This window comes from Amblyomma maculatum, chromosome 1, assembly GCF_055883805.1.
Source record: "Amblyomma maculatum isolate TAMU_Amacu chromosome 1, ASM5588380v1, whole genome shotgun sequence".
NCBI classification, from domain to species: Eukaryota; Metazoa; Arthropoda; class Arachnida; order Ixodida; family Ixodidae; genus Amblyomma; species Amblyomma maculatum.
In genome coordinates, this window is record NC_139344.1 from 362,081,820 (window position 1) to 362,108,936 (window position 27,117).

General features: G+C 47.8%; 1 protein-coding gene across 1 annotated transcript; it reads right to left on the reverse strand.

The window, feature by feature from the left end:
- Positions 1–609: 609 nt before the first annotated feature.
- On the reverse strand, positions 610–26,275 carry LOC146207949 (aurora kinase C-like). Its single transcript, XM_084577859.1, has 8 exons — positions 26,210–26,275; positions 24,084–24,172; positions 16,363–16,492; positions 13,896–13,975; positions 11,784–11,922; positions 8,692–8,840; positions 7,867–8,098; positions 610–714 (listed from the first exon to the last, which is right to left on the reverse strand). Exons 1-8 carry the CDS (start codon positions 26,273–26,275, stop codon positions 610–612), a joined length of 990 nt encoding a protein of 329 aa, XP_084433985.1.
- Between the last annotated feature and the right edge of the window lie 842 nt (positions 26,276–27,117).

Genomic DNA, 27,117 nt, shown 5'->3' on the forward strand with positions numbered 1-27,117 from the left:
CCTACACTACGGGGTATTTCTAGCCTGTGTCGTTTTGAGACGTTAAACCCCATAAACCAAACTGAACCAATATTTCGGCACCTCTTAACGTACTTCTGAGAGGGGCAATGTATGTGTATGATCTGTACGCATTCTACTAGGATGGATAATGTTTGAGAAGGTGTACAAGCACAGTACGAGATACTTGCTATTAACTACGGAAGAAATTCGGCTGCGGTGATAGCGTAGTGGCCGACTGCAGTGGCCAGCGAAGCGGTCTTTTTCCTCACCACAGCGTGTAAAACGAAACCGAAGCAATCGAGTATTTTATTGTATTTGAAAATCAGCGAGAACTTTCGAGAAAGCAAAATCCTGCGTGGGTGATTTTAGTGCTGGGCCATGGAAATAATGTTGCTTTGTAATGCGCTGTAAAGGTTATATATGAAATGCAGTAAAATTTAACACATTAAATAACCAACAATGGCATACTAATATATTTAAATCAGGCTTACGCGAAAAGCACGATTTATATATAATAAGACGCAAACCTTCAGCAGAGAGCCAGACTTGTGAGACTTTATTACACCTCCGCATGAGAGCTGCATAGTCAACCGACGAAGGTAGGCTGCTTCAAAACGTTTTGCACTCGACGGTGGTGTCAGCGTTCTTCACGACCCATGGATGGGCCAGAACGTCGTCCAGAGTAATCCTCTCTGCCGGACGCTTCCGGAGGAGCTGCGCAAGGAAAAAAAGTATAGTTGATGACAAGACTGAAATTGAACATTATTTTCCCCTTGCTGTGTCAGAGTAACCGGGTTCGATCCCGACCACGGCGGCTTTGTTTCGAAGGAGGTGAAACGAAGAGGCGTCCGTGTGCTGTGCGATGTCAGCGCACGCCAGGTGATCGAGAGAGAGAGAGAGAGAAACTTCATTGTCGAGAGTAGTTTTACTGGGTCTTAGTGGAAGAGCCAAGTGGCCGTTAGCTGCAGGTGGCTTGCGGCGACTTCCTCAGCGCGGTTTACGGCGCCCTATTGTATATCGGGGCTCGCGTTACGCAGCACTGCCTCCCAGGATTCAAGTGAGGGAGCTTCTGTGAGAGCCTTGGGAGGCGGGTCCTGTGAGCTATCCCACAGGATATGATTAAGGTCGGCTTTCTCTCCGCACTTAGTGCAGGATGAGCTTATGCTGTCCGGAAATATGTGTGCGTGAACCACAGGGTTGGGGAAGAAGTTCGTTTGTAGTTTCCTCCAAACAATTTCTTGTTGTCTTGTTAGTGATTTGTGGGATGGTGGGCACACTCTCCTAGAGAGATTGAAGTGTTGTCTAAGGTCGCTGTAGGAGAGCAATCCTTCCATTCCAAGTTCCTCGGCATTAGGTGTCACCGCTCGGCCGACAAAACCTCGAGCGTGTTGATGAGCAGCCTCGTTGCCTGGGTTCCCTGAGTGGGCGGGTGTCTATACGAGTTCTATCTCTCTGTCGGGTCTGGTATCCGCGAGGATGTTTCTGGCAGTATTTGATATTCTGCCACGCGAGAAGTTACGTATGGCCGTTTTTGAATCACTGACAATTATGTCCGCATCTGCTGTAGCGATGGCTAAAGCGATTGCGGCTTCTTCCGCCTGGTACGAGTAGCGGACTTTGACCGAAGCGGCTGATTCGCATTTACTGACGTTACTGGACTGCTTAATTACACAGATGGCAAAGGCACCTTCATCCATATTGCAGTCTGAGGCGACGGTACACACCACCCCACCGTGATTTCGGTATTTTCTGTCTAGGGCCCTAGCTCTAGCTTTCCTCCTGCCTTGATGGAAGGAGAGATGCATGTTTTGAGGAAAAGGTTAGGAGATATTTTTGTCGTGCACTCCTCTTGGTAGTGGGCCTGAGTGGTTGGCTAGTGGTTCGGCATTAATTCCCATGCGGTTGAGAATTTGTCTGCCCGCTTTAGAGTTCGTTAGTCTTAGTAGCTGTGCTGTCTTATGAGCTGTGATCAGCTCTTCTACAGTGCTGTGCATCCTAAGTGAGAGAAGTTTGAAGAAGTGAGAGAAGGTTGAAGTGTTTCTGGGTAGACATAGCCCAGCCTTGTAGGTGCTTCTAATGAGTCTGACCAATTTCTCCTTGTCAGATTGAAATCACTAGACTGATACACAGAGTAGCTTCAAGAAAGAGAGGAATGAATGAGGCTATTTGTCGTCTTATCCATGCCTTTTGTACTAAGTCGATTCACATACTCAGTTCTTTATCTCCAGGTGATCGAAATTACTACGTAGCCCTCCGCTACCACCTCTTCTTTCTCTCTTTCCACTGTCACTCCCCCGTTCCTTCCTTCCTTCCCTTAAGGCGCGGATACAAGTGTGACAGATACTGCGCCTTTCCCTTCCTGTGAACCAATTATTAAAAAATTACCCTTTCTGTGCTTACCTATAAATCCATATACAAGGTATCCAGCTAAATGTAACCATGGCTGTAAAGAATGTGGTAGGCCCCAGCCCGTGTAAATCACCAAAATATGTTCAGTTCAGTTCAGTCGTTCAGTCGTGTCCGACTCTTCGTGGCCCTATGGACCATATCACGCCACGCTTTCCGGTCTCTCACTATCTTCCTAACATCACATAACTTCATCTGCAGCGCCTCGAGGATGCCATCTAACCATCGCGTTCGCTGCCTACCCCTTCTACGGTTACCCTCAACCTTTCCCAACATCAAATCTTTCTCCAGCGACTCCTGTCTTCTCATCAGATGACCAAAGTAGCTGAGCTTTAACTTTAGAATTTGACCCTCCAATGAGCAGTCAGGGTTTATGGTCGACAATATCGACTGATTTAATCTTCTGGCCGTCCAAGGATCTCTCAAGATTCTCCGCCAGCACCACAATTCAAACGCGTCAATTCTTCGGCGGTCAGCCTTCACAGTCCTACTCATAGGGTTTTCTTGGCAGGAAATACTGGAGTGGGTTGCCATTACCTTCTCCAGTGAATCACATTTTCTCAGAACTCTCTGCCGTGACCTGTCTATCTTGGGTGGCCCTACACAGCAGAGCTCACGACTTCATCGAGTTTCGCAAGCCCACCTATGCTAAACTGGGTTTTTTTTTCGTTTGCCAAAGTTAATCAGTAAAGAACAATTAGCTATTTTAATTACTGCCAAAAAGTGTCAACACAAGTTCTAGACAGTCGTGAGAAATTTCATCGTTCACGAGAAGACCGACCGAGATGGCCCCTCCACACTCTGGGATAGACACGCGTGACTCCCTCCTCACCTTCCACGGCATTACCCTACCCTACCGCAACTCCCGCTTGTCCTTCCCTCCCCCTCCCAAGTCCATATCTAAAATCGAACAGAACACGTGGCGCCATGTACAGGCCCACACTTTCCTCTCCCCTGCACGCCTTGCCCTTATTCACCCCGTTGCCTTCTCGCCCGAATACGCACTTTGCAGCTCTCCCCGAGCAGACTATGCTCACATTCTGTACCCTTGTCCGGCGCACTATCCCCCCCCCCCCCCCCCCCCCCCCCCCGTCTCCTAGCAAATAAACAGCCCGCAGCTGTGGGAAGCTGCTTTCAACAGCTCGGAGCCGCATATTCAACAGCGGCTTACAACCTGGGAGCGGAAGTCGCCACCAGGCGTGCCTTGGAGGCCGCGACCAGTAGCCGCGGAACGGCGGCCACATAATTTTATTTATTTTTGGGCCTTCACTAAATAGTTTTTACCACCACCACCTCAGGTGTCCGCAGAACAAGTGCGACAGATACTGCGCCTTTCCTTCCTGTGAACCAATAATTATTAACGGAAAGGCAGTCCTGGCTTGCGCGATGTCTGCGTGCGTTAAAGGCCCAAAATTTTGGTGGCCAAATTACTCCGTAGCCTTTCACTACGGGTCCTCGTTCTCTCTGATTCCATTCCCATTTTCCTTCTCTCAGGTCAGGAAGATACCGCGCCTTTCATTTCTTATAAACCAATGTACAATATACAAGAAATAATATGTTGCTGTTGTGGTTATTTTATTATATATACAAAAAAGAGGAAAAGATGTTTGCCAGCCCCGGTATCTGCTATCGGATAACTGAAGCGCCTGAACTGGGGTGGCGGAAATAAAGGGATAGCGCGGAAGTCGTCGAGGAAATCAAAGAGGTGAGCGAACAGAGAGAAAGGACAGGGTAGGTAAAAATGAAAAGAAATTATCACACTATAGCACAATGTACAGGAGTTTGCTTGAGGCCCACCCGCAAATGTCAGGTCAATGAGCACTCGGCACATCAAGTGGGCCTCCGCAATAGCTCTGTGTCCATGTCACTGTTTAGGACGCACGCATGTGGCACACTGCACAAAAAATGTGGACGTGATTTTGACCTGGTTAGGTGTAGGTGTCCACAATCCATGGCGTCCACTCAAAAGTATAAGGCTCCTTCCTTCCCCAAAACCTAACAAATAAAAATTAGGAAAAACCGCGAACTGAAAAGCAGGTGTTAGAGTATCGCTGAAATTCTCACAGCTTTCGCTCTGATCGCTAGGTTCAAGCCATGCTTAAACCCATTTTTGTACTGCGCCAGGCGCTGTTTTCAGCTGGTAAAGTCCCTTTAAGTAAATGCTAGTTTAATAAAAACAGCGTAGCTAGCCGTTTTTCGAGATCTAAGACTTTTTCGTTGACAATTGTTTTTCAAGCCAATAATTACAATATAGCTATACTTAGTTTTTACTAATTGACTTTTATGAACGAAAAATACAGCAGATTAGCATAGACGACTCTGAACCGCTCTTAATTGATTTCACTGCGCTATGCCTTCCCGCATTTTTTTTAAATATTGATTACATTTATCTGGAACAACCAGCATATATTCTATCCCCCATCCTGCCGGCCCGCTCCGTTTGTATGTCTTTGTCACATCACCGCCGCTACGATCATCATCATCAGCCTGCTTTATACCCACTGTCCCTACCATATCTCTCCAATTAACACGGTCCTATGGCAGGTGCGCCCACCTAATCCCTCGCAAACGCATGACTCCTCTTGGAACCCAGTCCTTCCATATCTTGCCTTCCCATTACATGTCCTGCCGATGCCCATTTCGTCTCATGTTCCACCAGAATTTCATTTAATTCGCATAACTTTCCGATACATTCTGCCCGAATGATATATATTGACGTTTTTCACTAGCCTACCTTTGTCTAGGTAACCAAATATGATTGTGAATTCACCACATAAACACGGAAAATGTCAAAACCAAACATTCAGCAAGTTATTATTCCTGAGGAAGAAGAAGGACGTAACGCGACAGCTTTTATAAATCTCGCCTGCGCCTCCGCGAGGAGATCCTTATTCTCGTACAGGCAATTTTCTTCTCATTAAATCATCACCATCATCATCATCATCAGCCTGACTATGCCCACTGCAGGGCGAAGGCCTCTCCCATATTTCTCCACTTAACCTGGTTCTGTGCTAGCTGCATCCACTTGACCCCTGCGAACTTCTTAATCTCATCCGCCCACCTAACTTTCTGCCGCCCCCTGCTACGCTTTCCTTCCCTTGAAATCCAGTTTGTTACCCTAAGCGACCATCGGTTATCCTCTCTCACGAGCCCCTTAATATGTGCCTCGGTTATCTCACATAGGTCTGCGTGGTATAAAATTACTGCAACTTGGGATAAAAGTGTCTAAAAGCAACTACCCAATTTTGTATCCCCTGTCATGTGATGCGGTCTCGTCATGTACACGGACATCCTACAACATTACCGTCTCGAGCGGCGTCTATAGACCCAGCTTACCGGGAACATTCCGGCGTGAAGCCATCCGTTGGCGCAAAATACGTACAGGAACCTTTCCAGGTGCAAGGCTGCATAGCAAAATTTTCTCAAATTTTATTGCAGCGGCGTGCAAGCACTGCTCACAACCGGCCATTCAATCACACGATGAGGACAAGGGCAAAACAGAACGCTGACAACTCCATGTGTAGGAGTCCATCCTGCGTACCAGCAAGCCGGCCCAACGGCGACAGCTCCTTTTGTGAGCATTGAAGGCAGCAGAATAGCAATGGATCCCTGCCTACCTCCTCCAAGCAACGCAACTAGTCTCCGGGACAGGGCTCCTATTTTTGGTGTAAATAAAACGTTTTTTATCAGCCTCGTGATGTCACACACCTCGCCTACTAATCAGTGTCCTGTCATATCACCTGCCACCTATCACCTGCTGGAGCCACGCTCTCGATTTTCGGCTCACAATGCGAACGCCGACAAAGCAGGAAGCTGTAGCAGTAGGATGCGAATTCACTTATAACGGCCTCAGTTATAATGAAAGCTCGTGTACGATTAACGAGAGTGATTCTGCCGTCAAAAAATGAGTGTAAGGGCAGAGAGGCTTCGTCTAAGACACAACGAACAACTGGAGAGCGCAACTTGGATGAAGTGAACTATATGAGGTACCTTGAATTTGACACCACAACGGCAAAGCACTTGCTTCCTACTGCCACGATATCGGAGCACATTTTCGTGAAGTCCGAGCAATGCGAAGGAAGACGGCGCGGAGTCTCCGTAGACAGTTCCAGAACATTGATGAAATGTCTCCTTTTCCGCGCGGGGAGAGCGCGTAGCCTTGCGCGAATCGGTGTCACACCCTCCTCGTCACTCAGCGGCGACGGTGACTCACCCGGCTGAGAAGGTTCTGGACATCTCGAGAAAGTTCTACCGCGCTTAACCAATTACGACGCACGTCTCGGCGGGGGGGGGGGGGGGGGGGGAGGGGGGGGGATGTGTCGCTTGCAGAGGTAAAGTTACGTGTATGTGCGCGCCTGCCTTGACGCGTTGTAACAAACAGACGTGGCGCACCCTATATATTTAGGTCGTGTCGCTTGTGCTAGCCAACGAGTGTTAGAGCGAGTTCTGCAGGGCTACTGCTCGGCTCCCGGGGTCAACCTGCCGTTCGGCGAGGACGGCCACATCGTGACTCTCCAAACGTCGGTCTGCGACAGTGCCTGGTGAACAATTTGGTGTTTATTTGTTTGACTCTATTTTGTTCAGTGTTGTAAGTATCTGTGCTTATTTGAAAGCCCCTTTAGTTGCATGCTTTGCATTTTCGTTCCATGAACCTCTTGTCTGTGTATATTAAGTGTAAGTGTAAATTCATCTGTATTGTCTGCTGCTGTCTATAAAGTTTGTTTTGCTTATTAATTTTGATTCCGACCCTTATTCTGGCTTGAACCGGATAAAGCTGAGCCCAAAACGGTCACCCTCTTCTGTGACTACCGGTATCCGACTTCCGGCTGAGCTTGCCACGCAAAGCGAGGGCATCTCTTTTGAGACCGAAACAGCTAAATCCAACCAATTGGTTCACCCACTGAAAACAGCCACTTAATCCCCCAACACATCCGTGACAACCTTACCGTACAACCCCTACCTAAAAATATGCACCCTGCTCACCACAAGGTACGACGAGAAGCTCTAGCCAAGGCGTTACACAAAGCCCACGCGGTTGACACCGAAGCGGCCCACGTAGACGCGGCAGAGTACAGTCACCCCACGGCATATGTCATCAGTGTGTTTTCTTATAACTTCAATCACACAGTTTCTGCATCTGTCAAAGCAAAAACGTCGACAGCAGCCGCAGAGGCAGCCATAGCGCTAGCCATCTCCTCTTCCACTGCCACACTCATTTTCAGCGATTCTAAAATGGTCATTCAAAATTTCGCAAGAGGGAAAATACACCCAGTCGCCCATCAAATCTTAACCTCTGGTTCCACAGCTCTCCGACCCATTCACATCGTCTAGGCCCTCAAGCTTCAAATAGTTGCTAAAAAATGAACATAGCCGGATTGCGGGCAACACAGCAGCGCTATTCAGCGTAGATGCAACCTCCATAGCTATCAGAGGTCCACCACTTGACGTTTAAACACTCACTTTCTGGATGACATCACGAGCATCGTGACTGACGTGCTCCGGAAACTTGACTTGAGCCCTCAAGATGCGCTGACGGGTCTCTTTGACGGATTCCGACTCAAATGGTGGGTAGCCTACCAGCATCTCGTAGATGAGGATGCCTAGGCACCAGACGTCCACCTTTTCATCGTACTCTGACTCGGAGACCATCTCCGGCGGCAGGTAGTCAATTGTCCCACATACGGTCCTTCGCCTGCACACGTCGTTTCTATGTTCAGTATTAGTGTATTTGCAGTTTGCACCAACAAGCTTTCATGCGCTCACTGTGTGTCTGTTACGCATCCCAACTCATAAAATATACGACACAAAAGGCAAGAACGACAGGACAGGGCGCTAAGCGCGGCATGATGCAATGAAAATATGCGCGACAAGCAGAGATGGAAGTGGAGGATGTGAATACTTATATTACATTTTGCAGCCTTTTTGCAATCAATAATCATTGCTTCAATACTCCCTGACGCCACTTTTGGTTTCTAATTTTTCACTGTGATCCGTGGCAGAACAGCATGGATGTTCAGAGGAATATAATTCTGAATCACAGGCTAACACTAGGGCCACGCTGCACAGCCCTATAAATTGTATTTATATTAACCTTACGGCACTGTAGACTGTTTATGCACCAAATATTCACCGATTTCGTGTCATAATAAAATGTTATCTTAGTTTAGTTTCGCAGAAAGAGTGTCTACACGCATGCCAAGCAAACAGCGCCAAGAGAGCACCAGGGTCTTATAAATTCCTCTAGACAAGCAAAAATATCAAAAGAAAGCTGGCCAATGTACACACATTAGCGAAGGCGACTCCACGGACCAGCCGAAGTCAGCGATCTTGACCTCGCCGTTGAAACCTAGCAGCAGGTTTTCAGGCTTGATGTCGCGGTGGATCACGTTGCGGCTGTGGCAGAACTTCAGGGCTTGGCACAGCTGGTAGACGTACTGCACGGAGGTGACTCTTTAGCAACAGCTATATGGATGGTGAAATATTTAGGGGAAATCATTAAGGCGGAGTAGATTTGTAATAAGAGAGTAATTAATCATTGACATCCACTCAAGCGCAGCCATGCGGCTACTAAGGAAAGCTAACCAGCTTTCTCAGATATTTCGTCCTGATCCGGGGATCGAACCCGGCACCACCGCCTTTCCGGGGCAGTCGCTCTACCGACTGAGCTAACCAGAACGGTCAGCAGATCTGATGGTAAGGCGAGAGCGAATCGATCTATAACTCGAAGTGGGAACGGTGTTGGTCAAATATTTAGAGAAATCCCCCAAGGTGGAGTAGATTTGTAATAAGGCACCAATTACTCATTGACATCCACCCAAGCGCGGGTCAGGACGAATTTTGCTTTACGATATTTCTGAAAAAGCTGTATAGCTTTCCTTTGCAGCCGTTTGGCTGCGCTTGGGTGGATGTCAATGAGTAATTACTCACTTATTACAAATCTACTCCAACTTGGGGGATTCCCTTAAATATTTGACCAACACCTTTCCCACTTCGAGTTATAGATTAATTCGCTCTCGCCCTACCATCTGATCTGCTGACCATCCTGGTTAGCTCAGTCGGTAGAGCGACTGCCCTGGATAGGCGATGGTGCCGGGTTCGATCCCCGGATCAGGACGAAATTTTCTTAAACTACGAAACCTCTGAGAAAGCTGTATAGCTTTCCTTTGTAGCCATTTGGCTGCGCTTGGGTGGATGCAATGAGTAATTACTCCCTTATTACAGCATATGTCAATGGATTATTACAGCATGGATGTCAATGAGTAATTGCTCCCTTATTACAGTATATATGCAGCGTATGGGAATAGAAGTTCCAGCAAACACTCAGAACATTGTATTTCATGAAAATGAACGTTGTATGTAATAACCATCACTGAGTTTTTTGTTGGCCCAGAAAACGATCGTTTTCAAATTTACGTTGAAATTTGTCTGGCAGCTTCTGCCCAGGGTTCGCTTGTCTCAATATCGAAAAGCGCTAAACATTGATTTTTCTTCAGCTGCAAGGCTTGCTGCGAAGTGGCCGAAGCTGTACTGCGTATTTCATCTCACACTGCCAGAAATTCCTAAAACCTGGTTTTCTGACCTGAAGGAGTTCTTTTTTCTCGCTAAAGCAACCTTAGGCGCGCAACCCATTAGGAAATATCTACGACACGCAAAGTGACAGAATAGTTAACTAACAATGAATAGTTAGGTTCTAGCTATTACCGTTAGACTCATTATTTATTCATACGAAGGTGGGTCATCATAAGGAAAATGCATACCAGTTTTCACAATCTAGGAGAGGCTATTTTTGTTGCCGCACGCGTTTGCAAACGAAATTGTGAGGCCAGAAACAGCTCGAGCCAAGCGTGCATCCTTTCAACGCTGACGATGTCACGTACTATTTTTGCAGCGCCCGACTGTGGTGGCCAGCGGCAACTAAACAATGCAGTAGTAATTTGGACGCTTTTCTAGGCTTCTATAGGGTGGGATTAACGCAGATCGGCAGACTACCACTGGTTATAATAGGTACAAGAGGCCCCAGGCCGGTCACCCAGCTTTCGTAAGCGCCACTGAGCTTCAGGTAATTCCGATCTATTAACGATTGGGTGCGGCAACTTCTTTCTCTTAACTGATTGTCAGACAGCAGTTAAACGATGACTGAGACTATGAAGTGTCTCTGTGGTGTTTTTCCGTGCAGGCAGGAAACGAAGACAGCAGCCGTGAAGCACGCGGTGGGAATTTCTTTATTCCCGAAAACAAGTTACTGGCGAGCGCCAGCAGAGCTGGGCGCTGTCCGTGGTAAGCCAGGACGGTTTCATTTCTTCACTGTCGACAAATTCAGGCCACCCGTTCATTACGTGCTGCATGACACGTCTTAGGATCGGATCTCTGGATGTAACACACGCACTATATCAATGGCTGTATAAGAAGCAGGGCGTCAACTGACACTATAGTGCCACGATGAGGTCGATGAGGCCTAGAGGATTTAGTTCAGCTACACGGTTGGCCTCGCGGTGTTCATAACGCTTATAAATGGTCTACAAGACTGGAGAGCGCAGCAGATGTAGGTTCAGCACATATTTCCTTTCTGACCGATATCACAACCATGGATCGTATAGCTCTTGACAACATTCACTGCTGTGATGTAGTGACAGTCCATTCGCTGACACGACGGCTATAAAAGTATGAATTTTCCTTTTCTCGTGGCCTGGAGCTGAAGCGTTGAATTGCGAACTCAGCGTCCCTCCACGCCTATTGCGCATGCGTGCACCATGTTCTAAAAAGCGCAGCTATAAATGCAAGCTATCGTGTTGTATCCCAGCGGCGCTGGTAGTCTGCGCTATTTCGTACTGTTATTCTTTGTGTACTAATTACTAGCATACGTGTGAAATATTGTAAAAGCTTTCGTATCAGTATTTATTGGGCTTTGAAAAAGTACTTGTCTCATACTCAACTATATCGCATTTTCAGAAGTCTGCTCCAATACTGAAGAAAGAGGTTGAAACTTAACGCCAAAAATATCTTGGTCGGAGGCACCGGTCTTGGTCATGACCAGTGCCTCCGTTGGGGACGTGCCCAATTCAATGCAAAACTCCCCCGCGTATACCTGGTCCGACATTCACTCAGATTTCCTCTACACAGTAACGAAATATGAGTACACGCTCAAGCCCGTCTTCTCGCTTAGCGTGTACGAGGCCAATGAACTTGTACACTGCGAGGCTGAAGGATCCCCCCCCCCCCTTCCAATCCTGCAAAACTGGTTTCCCAAAGGCGCTCATGAGCGCGGTATGCTATAGTCAATACTTTCAGGACAGACCACGGATCTAAATTAAGTGACATGGCCGAGAGCTGTGATGAGGGTAGCCAGCGTGATCACGCGTGCTTGGGTGAGCACTCACAGTCGACGCCTCCTGCTCGTTGAATCTCAGGGCTTCTTTAAGACGGCGGTACATCATCCCCTGAGGTGCATACTCCAAGATGAGGAACACACGCTTCTCGTCGTGGAACCAATTGTATAGGCACAGGATGTTCGGGTGCCTGCGAGGCGACGCACAAAGTGACCGGTTTATCACCGATGGCCACTGGCAAACTGAAATACGCACTAACAATATTTTAGACATATGGAAGTCCTTCAGACGCACATTCTGCGCGCATTTATAATTTGTTAAACGACTTTAAGCAACGTCAATGTGCCTTAAAGTTAAAGAGCACTCAGTAACGCATGCTCAGCACCGAGAAAATCAGGGAAACTAAAATAAAAAATGAATAGTTAAAACTCGCAGAAAGCTACTGAAATACTTTAGGAGCCCATTTTCTTCGCTCCGTTTGCTTTGCTTTCTCACGAAAGAAAGACAGTATGTATATGTTGTGGGATTCGGGCTTGCTGCGGCTGCCCTTTGCGCGGCCGCCGCCCGCTTCCCAGTTGTTCTCCCCGTTCCCTTTCTCCCGCCTGAGGCGGCGGAGAGGGGCTCGAGCGACTTGTCACTGTCGTTCGGGCCACAGCTCCGCCCTGGCGTCCCAGTGACTGTTCTCATTGGCGCCTTTTGGCGGGAACACGGCACCGCTTCGACAGCCGCGCTCGCGCGACTGTCCGAGCGGAGCCCAAAGAGAGACTCCTCCGAGACATCGCAAGGTGCGTACGCAACTGTTCTTGTCTGCCGGCCTTTGTCCGCGCAGACCAGTGTGTACTCGAGTTCGTCTGCTCCGGGTCTTACCTGAGAGCGAAGCTCGAGCCTGTCGATCGTGATCCAACGATCCGCGACAGGCGTACCTTGCGGTGGTTGCCCACACTCTCTCAAAGGAACCCTTTGGTCACTGCGAGAGAGATCACAGCACGCCCTTGCGTGCTTGCGGCGCGCACTCCGTGTCACTTGTGCGCGCAGGGGAGCCTTGCTCCTCGCGCGCTCCCTTGACACGGTGACTGCGTAAGTGCGTTTGTAAATATGCGTATGTGCGTTTGTAAATATGTGTGTGTGTGCGTCTGTGTGTGTGTGTGTGCCGCTGGAGGATGGCGTTTCAATAAACGTCTCCTTTGTGAACTTGGAGGTTGTGTCCTTGCAGCGCATTGCTCTCCTCCCGGTGGAGGTTGAATGCGCGCTGCGGTGTTTCAGTGTGCGCGTGGTGACGGCTGATCGGGGCTTCGGCTCGCGCGACGCTCGAACCCGCGGTGGTTGGTGGCCTATGTCCATGTAGAAACCACAATGTTGCCTGCTATGAGGCAAGCTTCAAGGTTATTACTCCATTGGCTTCTGCGGTCTTATTATACTCTAATGCACTCTATTTTGGCTGCAGAATTTTCATAATCATGGTTCCTGGTACAGTTACAATTATGTATCTCAAATACTTACTGTAATATTGATTGCGAAACCACTCTCATGGGTAACTCCACGAACGCTGCCTGTGGCGTTTTCTTTCTCAGCGAAGGTCGCAAAAGAATAGCGCCGATATACCCATGCAATATCATTATTGCTGACACCGCGAAATCATCATGCTATGACCAGAACATCTGAATTGTTTTATCGTTAAGTGGCTGGAATACGAACACAAAAGCAGCATCAGCGTTCCCATTACCAGGAAAACTGAATAAACCGTTCTCAAAAGACGCTGTGTGCGGCAGATGGGCCACAAAATGTCTTCCTCTATGAGAACGTTGAATTTCCTTGCGAGGAGCTATCGTTTTTGAATTCTTAAGCAACGGCAATACAGCCTAATATCGGAGAGGATACGTTTTCATTTTGAAAGAAATGAGGGCTCAAAATAGAGTGCCAGGAGAATTTTTACCAGTTTCCGATTTGTCTGACGCAGCAGACAAATGATAAGTTTTTGGCAGCAGACAAGGCCGTCAGAGCTGAATAAGAACTTCCCTTTAGCGCACGCACTAGAAAACAAGAAGAAAGCTACGTATAAATAAACGTACAAGAACCGTGATAACCTTCCAGCTGTAATTTGGCATGACGGAATGCACTACAGGCTGTATTCGTGTCAGTGCAGATTGAAAACAGCGAGCTCACCTCAACTGGGACTGTATCTCGATTTCACGAATCAACTGTTCCTCCACTCCATCTCTCTGCAGTTGGGACTTGAACATCATCTGCACGCATAACAATATTGATTATGCTTATTTTTTTAATCGCTCAAAGGTATATTCGGTCGCACGTTAGCTAGGCATAAGTCCTATCTGTATACGTAAGATGTCCAACGCCCATTTGCCAAGTATTTAAGCCTAGAGATGTTGAGACGCAGGTGAGGAGAAAACCTAGCGTATATACAAGCTGTAGGTTGCACCGTGCACCAACGTACCACCGGGTCTTTCGAGAGAGTTTTAAACAGCGATTCTGGCACTCAACCAGCTCAGACTGCAACATAAAAGGGAAGAAACACACCGGCGAAAATTGTAAAACATTTGCTAGGCGATAAATGATCTTTGAGCGAAAGAGGAACGTGTTAAAAATATTACTTTCTTTTGCAATCATCTCATGATGCAACCTAAAAAGCGAACCTCCCTACAAGATAAATGATGAGTGAGTAGCCTGTTGTAAATCTTATTAAAAAAGGAGTTAAAATTCCATGCACAACAATACTTAAACTGGTTGACTTTGTTTGGTTTGGTTTGGTTTGGTTTGTGGTGCTCTCCCACGTGTTTCAAAGCAGAAACCTAACAGATTGCGCCACAGATGCAACGATGTTGAAGCTGCTTTGCATTACCTTCCTTGATAATATTCTGCTAGGTGGCACACTTCACCCCATGACTGAAGTGCAAATATGAAGTGCATACTCAAGGAAACTACTGGTCTGGATGCATCTGAATGGGCATCGAGTAAAAGCCCCATAGGAGATATTTCGTGACACACTGCAGTCCTAGGTAAGTTACCTAATACATCACATGACGCAGTGAGTTTATGAAGCTTCATTTGTCAACCATAAGCTTTGCTGCCTTTGTAAGCATCATAATGAGTCGTGCTGACACCCAAGGGTCTCACAAAAATTTCGGTCAGGCGGCTGCGTTTCGATGGAGGCGAAACGAAGTGGCTTCCGTGCCATGCGATGTCAGCGAACGTTAAAGATCCCCAGGTGGTCGAACTTACTCCGTAGCCCTCCACTACGGCTCCCCTTTCTCTCTTTTCACTTTCACTCCGACCTTCATCCCTTCCCTTACGGCGTGGTTCAAGTGTCCACATAGCAAGTGCGACAGATACTGCGCCTTTCCCTTCCTGTGAACCAGTTATATATCCTATCTGACGTATCTGTGGTTAACTCTGTACTGACTACATTCACCTTCACAAATGCCTGCGAGCACTTGTACGATGGGTACCTTGCACTGGACAGGGGACATCGGATATTCGTTTACAGCTGAACCTGTGCTGACCAATGACATTACGAAAGCCGTGTTGCACTTTTAAGCCGCATATTAAACTTCGCTTCTGATTCCATGGCTGCCCTTTCCCACATCCATCTGCTGTTATCTTCTTGATAAAATCATAGTCCTAACTAGGACTATGATTTTATCCGTCAAGAGGTTGACTGGATTTAGACCTGGTGCCACGAAGACGCCGAAGTGTCTTAAGACCGAGAGTGCAGCTAATACGAAATCTGTTCTGAAAAGACATTTGAACTGCGAAAATATGAAAAGAAATCTGGTCGAAAGTTCCTTTATGTTCTCCGCGTAGTCAATCTAATAAAATCAGCTTTTCATACGCTAAATTCTTTATGATATGGTGCGAACCGGACACAAACAAGACGCATCGCGAACTAACAACTTCTGCATCAATTTTGTTTCGTACTGTAAAATATTTTGCGCGTCCAAAAGCAGCTTGTACAACCAACTAGTCCCATTTCTTGCTCTCTTAACGAAATAATTGGTAAAGGTATTGTGCTGCTTTGGTAACAGTGTAGTTATACGCGTTAGCTAACGCTCTGAGTTTTCTCCACCCAGCACTCTAAGCACTGAATGGATTGACCTGGGACACTGTTTACGGGATGGCCGCGGCGGCAAACATCGAATTGGCTGTTTGATTAGATAGCTGATCAGAATTATCCAGAATTGTGTCCATATTTCAAACACGCACGTGTCTCACGGAGTGTAAGTTGGAATCAGGCTGATACGAATGAAAAGCTCACTACATTTTAGAAATAAAAAATACGAAAAAAAAACAGTTTCAGATTACGTAAATCATTCAAATCAAATATGAATTCCATAAAATCAAAAATCTCTCATCATTTCCTTTTACTTTCAAGCCGACAGCGACTGTTTGCATGCTAGGACTACCTCCCTTTCCATTTGTTTCGGTAAACCTGCCTTTGCTGCTACGCGCGGCGAAAGTGTGTGTATATAAAGGATATGCAAAGAAGGTCGCCACCCCAGTTTAATTCCTGTATGACAGTATAGTGCAGTCATATGGCAACCCATGAAGTGGCGTAAGAGACGAATGGTCCTTATGTGAATGCACCCGTACTGATTCGATGCTAAAGTGTACACACCTTGAGGGCAACGAGGTAGTCCGCCGTCTTCTCTTTAGCGAGGTAGACGTACCCATACCTCCCCTTCCCCAGCGGCTTGCCAATTTGAAAATTGTCCAGCCTCCAGATTTTTGCATCTTCGTCAGTGCTGCTATAAAAAAGAAAAAAATGAATGAATCAGCAAAACCCTCGCAAAGCAGAAAGGGCATCTGTCAATCGAAAGAAATGCCACACAGCCCCATTAGATATTACAGCTACCTTAAGAGCATATTAACGTGATGCACATGGACAAAAAGGAAAGTACCGGCTAGCTGGCAGTAGCTCTCACGAGCGCAATGTGCGGACTGTTTTTAATAGACACAGTGAATAAAGATGATAATGCAGGAAAACTTCAGTGGTTGCCAGCTCGCAGCTAAATCTAGTGAACTACGTACAAATGCAATTATTTGAGAACGCTCGCGTTTAATGTTATACCAACTCGAACATCACTAGGAAAAATTATCTCTAAACAACTATAATTCAGCTTTTTCTGGGTATATATTCACATATGCTCGGCAGCGAATTACATCTTGTAAATCATGTGAGTTTCTTCTAATCAGTCGATTCACAAATGGCCGGGCCTTGCGAAAAAGCACGGGTTGCTACCATCAGAATCCATCACTACCTCTTCATGGTCGTGAAACTTCCCTGTTACTTCATGGAAGAACTTGGTACGCTGCCCAAAGCGACCTCAAAGCGGCGCTGACACCCGTAAATGGTTTTGCGGGCTATGGGAGAGCTTGGTACGCCCCCCAAAGCGGCCGCACAGTGGAGCTGACGCCCACCAAGGGGCATTATTTTGCGGGCTGCGGAGCTGGCGACAACTACGCAGAAAGTGATGTATTGCGGTTTGCAGTTGTTTGGTTTGGTTTGGTTTGTGGGGTTTAACGTCCCAAAGCGACTCAGGCTATGAGAGACGCCGTAGTGGAGGGCTCCGGACATTTCGACCACCTGGGATTCTTTAACGTGCGCTGACTTTTTAATTTCGCACCGTTTCGCGACACTGGTGCAGTGGCGAAGTATGCGAGTGCGCCTATTTTCGTAAAGCAATTGCATTCCGTGAACAATGCTGTCTGCACGTTTCACATTCGGTTCTTATTTTTATCGGCACAGCTCAATGGGCAAAATTATTACAAAACGGAAAAAAGACGCCATCTTACTGTTTTAGCACGAAGTACACAGAAGCGAGCATAATAAAATAATTATCGAATGGTCAACGAATATAATGCTGTACGAAGCCTGAAAGAAATGAAAACCGCGGAGGATAAAGCAATCGATTCCCTTACGATGCTTCGGCACCTTCTGCATGGCTCGTCGAGGGCTGCTGATTGTCCATGGTGCTTCGAAGTGAAATACAGGCTCCTTTGTTCGAAGAGCGCTGCAGTTTTTAACCTTGCAAGACGAGTAAAAATCAGAGAATTGAAAAGTCACAACGTGCGCGCTATAACATAAACAGAAGTGTGTGCATTTATAGGTGCAATAGCTTTCCCCGCACAAACCCAGCAACAAATTTTGTTTAGACAGATGCATTGACCCAGTTTCTGAATTAACTGGCTTGAGCTGGTGCCCATCTCAGGGAAGAATTTTCGGTGAAACCGCTCTGGAAAACTGGTATTTTTTTTTTAAAGAGAAAGAAAAATGAAATTCAAGAAGTACACTGCATACGAGAAACCACCTCGGAAAACAACCTTACCAACTGTTTACCCGTATGTCAGTCCTTTCACTAGACCCCATTTCTTTTCGAACAAATGTCATGAAATTCGCGAATAGAAAAAGCCGTTCCTTTCGAAGCGGCACGAAAATCTGCCTTCGCAAGATATGTACCCCTTCACAAGTATGCAAACTAAAAATTTATTGAGTTCATATATCTTGCCTCCATTTAAATATTTAGGGACCATAGCATCACTCGAGAGCGGGCGGGCCTCGTGTCTTCAACGCTTCAAAGCCCTATAATTACAGGTAAGCTAGAGAGCCCTGCTAGAAAGCATCGAAGAAAACTCCCTTTGGCTGAACACTTTTGACAGGGGCTATATGTATAAGACGGCGAAGCCGAGAAAAAAAGACTTCATCTGGTCCTAATAATAATAAGAAATGGTTCACAGGAATGGAAAGGCGCAGTATCTGCCATACTTGTTTCTGCGGACATCACGTCGTAAGGGAAAGCATAAAGGTGGGATTGAAAGTAGAAAGAAGGAAAGAGGGGCGGTAGTGAAGGGCAACGTAATAATTTCGACCCCCTGGGGTTCTTTAACGTGCGCTGATTTGTTGTTTGTTGTTTGTTGTTGTTGTTGTTGTTGTTGTTGTTGTTGTTGTTGTTGTTGTTGTTGTTGTTGTTGTTGTTGTTGTTGTTGTTGTTGTTGTTGTTGTTGTTGTTGTTGTTGTTGTTGTTGTTGTGGCTGTAGGATTGATTGGTTGGTTGGTTGGTTGGTTCATAGGAAGGGAAAGGCGCAGTATCTGTCACACTTGCTCTGTGGACACCTGAACCGCGCCGTAAGGGAAGGGAGGAAGGTAGGAGTGAAAGTGGATAGAGAGAAAGGGGAGTCGTAGCAGAGGGCTACGGCGTAATTTCGACCACCTGGGGATCTTTAACGTGCGCTGACATCGCACAGCACACGGACGCCACTTCGTTTCGCCTCCATCGAAACGCAGCCGCCGTGGTCGGGTTCGAACCCGGGTGGCTGTAGGAAGAAGGAAAAGAAAATGCACGGGCCCGCTACTGGCTCTGTAACTGAGCCACCCCCGCTGCCTCGTGCGGACAGAAGGGAAAACAGAGAAGAAAGGAAAAAGAAGAGGGCGAGAAAGACGCGCGCCGCAACAACAGCCGTCGTCCACCACCGAAGCAGTGGCGGGTGAAATGACGGCCTACAATAGATAAAAATCGGTGGCTGGCTAGCCCCCACCGCAAGTGTCGTTGACCTACCGTCCCAGCCTCATAGGGCCAGGAACTGCCACCCTCAATATTACACGGCACACCGGCGCCTCTTCGTTTCGCCTCCATCAATTACAGCCGCCGGCGGTCGGGATCGAACCCGGGTACTCCGGCACAGCAGTCGGGCGTCTTACCACTGCACCACCGCGGCGCGGCCTCCATCCGGCCCCCTCAAGCGTTTCGAGGGCCGAGCCTTCCTCAAAACTTCGTAGTCCTCCTCGGTCGTGGAAGGTGAGATAGGCCTGGCATGGAAAGGTTCGCTCGTGTGTCCAATAATAGGCACCTAATGCATGCCAAAAAAAGCGTGCATTCAACAAGCCGCATCTGCACACAACTTTGAGTAGTACTGAGGCAGACCGCGTGGAGTTTAACGTCAGCGCATATTTAACACCAGCCTTGTAGAGCTTGTAACACCAGACATTTCAAGGTAAAGACGCAAGGATGGGAAAGATAAGTCCAGTCTTTTGCATCGGTACAGCTGCATCGCGTTGCGAAAAAAAATGCAGCTACCACCGATAGGCGTTGAAATACAAGAGCGTACGCTGTTATCCATAGAAATTTATATTTGCATAGGCCTCCCTCGGACGAATCGTTTGATACCAACCGCATGTGTCTATGACCAGTGGTTCGCCAGATAAGCAGCCCCCTGCAAAAGCGTATTTTGACCACTTTGGACCCCAGAGGTTGATGGTATGACTCCCCCATCAAGATAAGAATAAATTTAGAATTCCAATTTTACGGGTACGGCTCCAAAAAGTCATTTGATACCAATTTGGTTTCTCTATCGCCATCCATTGGGTCGCAATGTTAGCATAATGACATAATATTCTGACACAAGCTGCCTCACCTATACAGCGAAAGTTGAGGGACCTTCTACCTCAGATATAGAGCGAAACTCACGGGACCTCGCTGCTCCTCTGAGCAGACTTCGACAAGCCGGCGGGGCAGTAACCGCGCGTCGTTGACGCGGGCACTGCGTAGACAGCCGAGAGCATAAAACGCATACAGCAGCACGCTCATGCCAGTGAGTTCTAGGAAGATTCAATCTTCCGAGCCTTTCTTGCGGCCACTCTAAGAAAGCGTCTTGTGTTTCACCGGACCTGCGATCGACGCATCGTTCTCCTCATCTGTACGGCCGCCGCAACCGATCAACTCAGCCTTCGATAACTCAATTAACAAAATAGCCGTGAGAATCCTTTTTGCCACAGACTGTCGTTTAATCGAACATTCTTTTTACCTTTTATTAACCATAATCTGACTCAGTAATAATTTTACGCTAGCCTGCCACCAAATTTTTATCTGTTGTAGGCCATCATTGCACTCGCCACCGCTTCTGTGGTGGACGACGGCTGTTACGGCGCACGTCTTTCTCTTCCTCTTTTTTTTCTTTCTTCTCTACTTCTGTCCGCACGAGGCAGCGGAGGTGGCTCATAGCCCCGCCGGGGTGGTGCAGTGGTAAGACGCCCGACTACTGTGCCGGAGTACCCGGGTTCGAACCTGACCTCGGCGGCTGCGTTTCGATGGAGGCGAAACGGAGAGCCGTCCGTGTGCTGCGCGATGTCAGCGCACGTTAAAGATCCCCAGATGGTCGAAATTACTCCGTAGCCCTCCACTATGGCGCCTCTTTCTCTCTTTCCACTTTCACTCTCACCTTCCTCCCTTTCCTTACGGCCCGGTTGAGGTGTCCACAGAAAACAAGTGAGACAGTTACCGCGCCTTTCTCTTCCTATAAATCAATCAGTTAAATCAATCAGGTGGCTCAGCTACAGAGCCAGTAGCAGGCCCGTGCATTTTCTTTTCCTACTTATACAGCCACAACAACACCCTGGTATGACGTCAGGGGTCATTCTAAAGGTCAAACGTGGCTACCGGCCACCGCTACGCGAAAGGCCGTTCATGATAGCATTGCTTTCGCAATAAAATTCGGTGGCAGGCAAGCTCCTCCGCAAACGGCGTTGACCTCCCTGTCCCAGCCCCATCAGGGCCAGGATCAGTCACCCTCTGTCCTCATCCCTCGTTGTTGTTGTGGCTGTAGGAAGAAGGAAAAGAAAATGCACTGGTTGGTTGGTTGGTTCATAGGAAGGGAAAGGCGCAGTATCTGTCACACTTGCTCTGTGGACACCTGAACCGCGCCGTAAGGGAAGGGATGAAGGTAGGAGTGAAAGTGGATAGAGAGAAAGGGGGGCCGTAGTGGAGGGCTACGGAGTAATTTCGACCACCTGGGGATCTTTAACGTGCACTGACATCGCACAGCACACGACGCCACTTCGTTTCGCCTCCATCGAAACGCAGCCGCCGAGGCCGGGATTCGATCCCGGGAACTCCGGCACAGTAGTCGGGCGTCTTACCACTGCACCATCCCGGCGGGAAATGCACTGGCCTGCTACTGGCTCTGTAGCTGAAAATGCACTATGGAAAGACTGTGGATGGGGTGGGTACAGGTGGGTCACCGCCGCTTGCGGCGGGGGCTAGCCTGCCACAGAATTTTCATTGCACCCGCCACCATTTCGGTAGTGGACGACGGCTGTTGTTGTTGCGCGTGTCTTTCTGTCGCTCTTCCTTTCCTTCCTTCTCAATTAATTGCCTGTAGTCGCGGAGGCCCCGGCCACCCTCCCATAGGCCTGCGTGCTGAGGGGGGGGGGGGGGGGGGGAGAGAGATGGAGCACGGAGCCTCTTACATCGGTGGAAAAATAAAGTTCTTAACAACAGCACCAATTCAGCGTAGATTAATTATGTCTTAAAACGTGAAATCAAAGGCTCAGCAACGACCGCGTTTTCTGGATGCAAACCGTAGACGCTTGCTAAACGGTTGAAGGAAGCAGCTACAACTGGCCTCAGTTCGAATTGAGCTACAAAAGCTGTGACGGCAAACTCTCAGCTTTAGGCTGATCGAAGATGCGGGCACGGGCTGCAGCTGCCGCCAGCCATCGCGCAGTTTCGCTTACTTACGCGAGAGTTCCAGTCAGCTGCCACCGACGAACCTGGAGCGCACTGCCGAGCGACGCTTGGATCTGCGGGGCTCGTGATGTCCGCCGCGAGCAACGGCAGTGCACGAGGTCAAGCGCGAGAGCGCTCTGTTAGAAAAAAGAAAACGCAAAATTTCTCTGGTACAGCTTCAATAAATAATATTACTTTCTTTTGGCACCGCTCTCTTCGTAAGCGCTGCAATTGCCAGAAATTGCCATTAGCAACGCGGTTCGCGTCTTTCTCCTGCGGTTTTTCGCTCCCTTGGTGCATCTATGCTTGGACAAAGCAACACAAAAATATGGCTTATCATTCATTATTTCGTATTGTTATCAAAACTCAGGCATATAAAACATTTGTACTATTTCCTTGATTAATGTTTGATTCGAAATGTAAGCTCGGGGCGCCAAATTATCACCTTGAATCATCAATCTTACTGAATTCATGTTTTGTAGCGTGAGCTACGCGGGTTGGAAGGACTTTAGTTGGAAGCAGTTTCGCGTGTCCTCTGCGCCGACCAAGCTGCGCATGCGCGAGAGCCAGGCTACGTCACAGGGACAGAGCTGCCGCCGCCGCTTCGTGTTTAACTCTGTCAAAAGCTTTTGTAAAGTACAGACCGAGAATCACTTTGGCGTCTCTAGAACGCGAGTCGATTATGTCGTATTTGAGTAGGAGCATCACGTCTTGCGGGCGCAAACCCGTTCGGAAGCCGACCATCTAGTGCGGCCACAGGTCGTTTTTCTCCATAAAGCGAGTCAGACGTGTCTGGACTACATGCCCCATCAATTTCCCCGTGCATGAGGTTAGAGAAATAGGTCTTAGATTTTCTAATGTCGGGGGTTTGCCCGGTTTTGGGATTAGAATTACGTTTGCCGACTTCCACTGCCGAGGCAGGTGGCCTTTAGTCCAAATTTCTTGCATATACTCAGTAAGAGCGCTGATGAAGTCATTATTCAGGTTTCTTAAAACTTTATTAGTTATCCTGTCATGGCCCGGGGCCGATTTCGTTTTTAGTCCAATATTTCAGTCCTGACCTCCGCCTCCGTCATGGGTGCGTCCAGCTGCTCGTTGGGAGCTCCGTCATACACTGGGAAAGGGGGGGGGGGGGTGGGGGGGCATATGAGTATCGCCAATGTACATGTTGATAAGTGCGTCCATAAATTTCGCGTCTGTACCCTTAAACGCGTGCTTGGCTTTTGATAATGTACCTCCTGATTGGGATTTTGGGTTGGTTGGATCTAATATGTCTCTGCAAAACCCACGTTCTGGAAAGGCTCATGCCCCCTTCCATCTCGTCGCATCTGCTGCACCAATCCTGTTCGCATAATTTGACCGTATAATTTTTAATTTCTCTGTTATGTCTAGCCATCCTCCTTCTAAGATTACGGTTCCACTTTTACTTCTTTAGTCTTTGCTCCGTAGCATGTTTTGCCTCCCACATGTGAAGCAATTTGCTCTCAGCTATATCCGGGGCATCGTCCCTTTCAAGAGTCTTTGTTGCCTCTCCAATATTCCATTTTAGAGTGCAGCTCTTTGGCGTCCGTTCCTGGGTTTCGCGTCGGCGTCGGCCTCGTAACCAGCTCCGCCCCCCTTTCATCCCCCCAGCGCTAGCAGCGACCGACTGATACCGCTGGATGCCGCTGACGCCGCTAGAGAGTCAAGATAACGTGACTGCATAGAACACCGTCGCCGCCATGCAGAAAGAGGAGGGGAGGGTCCCCGCCCCCCTGTTCCTGTGTGGCGGATAGGGTGCTCTTCAGTTGCCGACGCGCCGGTTATTTCACGTAGGCCCCAGCACGTCGACGAATACGTGACCACCTTCCCACGGCTAGACCTGGTTCTTGGCGCTGCGGAAGCGAGGGTATCATATCGTTTGCGTCGGCATCGGCGGCGTTGTCCCTGAAACCAACTCCGCAGCTGGGGTTGACTCACTATCGGCTTCAGCAGCATCAGTCAGTCGCTGCTATCTCTTCCCTCCTCCCTTTATCGCGTTGTCCGCTTGCTGCGCGCGCTTCTGCCCCCATCGTTTGCCGCTGGGTGTACACGCCACCCCCCTCCCCCCTCTTCCTGCGAGTCTCCGGTTGTCAAAGCGCCGGCTCGAACTTAATTCCTTTCTTCGCGCGCTCTAAAAAATTCTGTGATAGCGCATACATGTGTTGCTCGATTTCTTTGCCTCAATCTATCGAAAAGGTGAAACAGCTTATTTGCTGCGCTCAAATTTCGCATTAGGAAGTAACGTAATCGTCGGTAATTTTTTCTATGTTTGTAATCCTCCGTGCGGCAGCCTTCTCTCGCTTTTCTCTAAATGGTTCCCATCCCTCGCTTGACACACACGGCGCGTCTTTATTCTTTTTTAGAGATCGAGGCCAGAATGAAATGGTCGCTGCTGAAATTTTACTCCGAATTTTGCCAGTCCAGATCTGTAACATTTTTGGAGAAGGTCAAGTCAGGGGAAGTGTCTACGCAGACGCTGTTGCCCACCCTCGATGGAAGGGTCCGTGTGCAAGATGAGTCCCAGCTCATGCGCGTCCTTCCATAACTGCCTGCCTTTAGGATCTTGTTTAGTGTAACCCCATTCCGGGTGCGCAGTATTGAAGTCGCCGACTATTAGCAAGGGGTTACTCCCGGCTGTTATTATCGCTTTGCGATAGAGGGCCCTGAATCTCACCTTTCTCTGCTCTGGTTTACTATACAAATTTAAGAGGAACACGCTTGGTGGCTCTTTTCGTCCTGTAAGAATTTTCAAATAGCACTGCCTCAATTTCTTTCGAGTTGATTTCGTGCATGATTGCCGCAATGTTCCTCTTAACCAACGTTGTGATGCGAGATTTTTCACCTCTGACACTTGAAAAGGATTGGTACCCCGAGAGTTTTCCTGCTTTACCCGTCTCTTGCAGGCTATAGCTAGTGGTTTCTCATCTAATAGCGTCAAGTACTGTTGCACTAACGTCCGCTTGCGTTGGAAGCCGCGACAGTTTCACTATAGGCACTATAGTTCCACTACCAGGTGAAAGACTCACTTGATGTGCCTCTGGTCATTATATGGATTTATTTATTTATTTATTTATTTATTTATTTATTTATTTATTTATTTATTTATTAACTTTATTGCGGAAAACTGGGGTTAGGGGTAGTGGGTTAGGAAAGAGCAGTAGTCGGCAGTCCTATGTCTAGGATTCCGTTGGCCTCAGCAGCGGCTCTGGCCTCCGCTCCTCCGTGACGTCATCACACTACGACGAACGCAGGAGCTGCGCGCTGCTGCGCGTTGCTGCGGGCTTATTCTTGTTTCACTAGAATTGTGGTTGTTGCCGCATGCGAAAACATTATTTGGTGTTTTAAGCCCCGTTGTTTAATAATAATAATAATAGTAATTGGTTCATAGGAAAGGAAAGGCGCAGTATCTGTCACACTTGTTTCTGTGGGCACCTGAACCGCGCCGTTAGGGAAGGGAGGAAGGTAATACATAACTTTTCAGTCGGCTGCAATATCGCAAGTAAACGTCTGTATATTCGTGCAGCAGATTTTCTAAAGATTTAAGTTTCAGGAAACAGCACATAATCTAAATGAGTTTATGAAAAGCCAGAAGCACTGCTTTTATTGTGCCAGTGTTAGTTTAACGCTACGGATATAAACATAGCTTCAGAAAGTCAGCTCTATAAACGCTGGGACATTCTGTAGTCTCTGTACTCGTTTTGGAAACAAATGAGAAGAAAGTTTAGCAATGATTTCATAGCACTCAAAACATGAAACTATACGTTCAGCACTGGACTTTATTTTTGTCTCTAGAATTGATTTCAGCTCAATAAATACGTAAAATGTATCGAGTATGAAAGTATTTATTAAAAAATACTCTCGAGAGGCACTTGTAGCTGGACCAGAAAGATACCCTGGGCAGTTTGGGAGTATGCTTGGTACTGCGTCAGGTCGAAGTCGTACCAGTTTCAGCTTAGCCTCAATCACTTTTACTGTATTCGCATCCACGTAACTTGTTTTGTCGACCATGTCCGCAGGCTTAAAGGGACGCTCGCAGGCCTATGATGTGAAATGAGACGTTAGAAGGATGCAATACCTGAAGGTAAAAAAAACCAGCAGCCCTACCTTTCAAGGTTCTAATAATCGCAATTTAGTTTAAAGTTCGCGCGCACTAAATATCAGTAATACTGTGTCTCTAAGTCGCATTCACGTAGTATAGAATAAGGTTCGCACCATAGCTATGGAAACTTTCTAAGGCGGAAGCCTTTAATGGCTCATACTGTCGTGGACAAAGTGTGTCCCGCTTTTGCGGCAGCTGTCACTTGGCGTTCCTCGGTGTGCGTTCAAGTGTGGAATTCAGATGCAGGAACGCTAGACAAGATGAGACTTCTGGAGGAAAGGCGCAGTATCCGTCGCACTTTTTCCGACAAGTGTGTGTTTGGATGGTACGCCATCGCGATCCTGTCGCGTGGCGTTCCTTGGCGCGCGTTCAAGTGTGGGATTGCAGATGTCAGGAACGCTAGAAAAGAGATTTCTCGGGCTTTCGCCTTCCACTATTTGCTAAAGTCCCTCGTTATTTTTAAGGTATGTATCACGTACACGTAATCTTGGAGTTCTGTGTAGCGTTGACGATGCAAAGAAGTTGTCGATAACAAACAGTAAAGAGGAATATTTGCCTTACCACCGATCGCTTTCCTGGTATGAAATCGGCACGATGGACGGTTTTTATCCACTGAGCCCTTCTCACTGGGTCCGATGGGAACGTGATTCTCACTGTATCCCCACCATCATAGTTTCCGCGGCACCGCGGTACACAGCAATGTCCAGGCATTCTCAAAACGTGCACACTTGATGAAAACACTGCAGCATCA

Bases quoted from the DNA above. Each gene is read 5' to 3' on its own strand.
- LOC146207949 (XM_084577859.1), bottom strand. From the start codon at position 26,275: ATGGTCGACAAAACAAGTTACGTGGATGCGAATACAGTAAAAGTGATT. The intron at 16,493-24,083 runs GTATTCGTCGAC...TCTTTTTTATAG, and splicing joins AGCCGTGGGAAGGTGGTCAC to CAGCACTGACGAAGATGCAA. The intron at 13,976-16,362 runs GTGTGTACACTT...TTATGCGTGCAG, and splicing joins ACTACCTCGTTGCCCTCAAG to ATGATGTTCAAGTCCCAACT.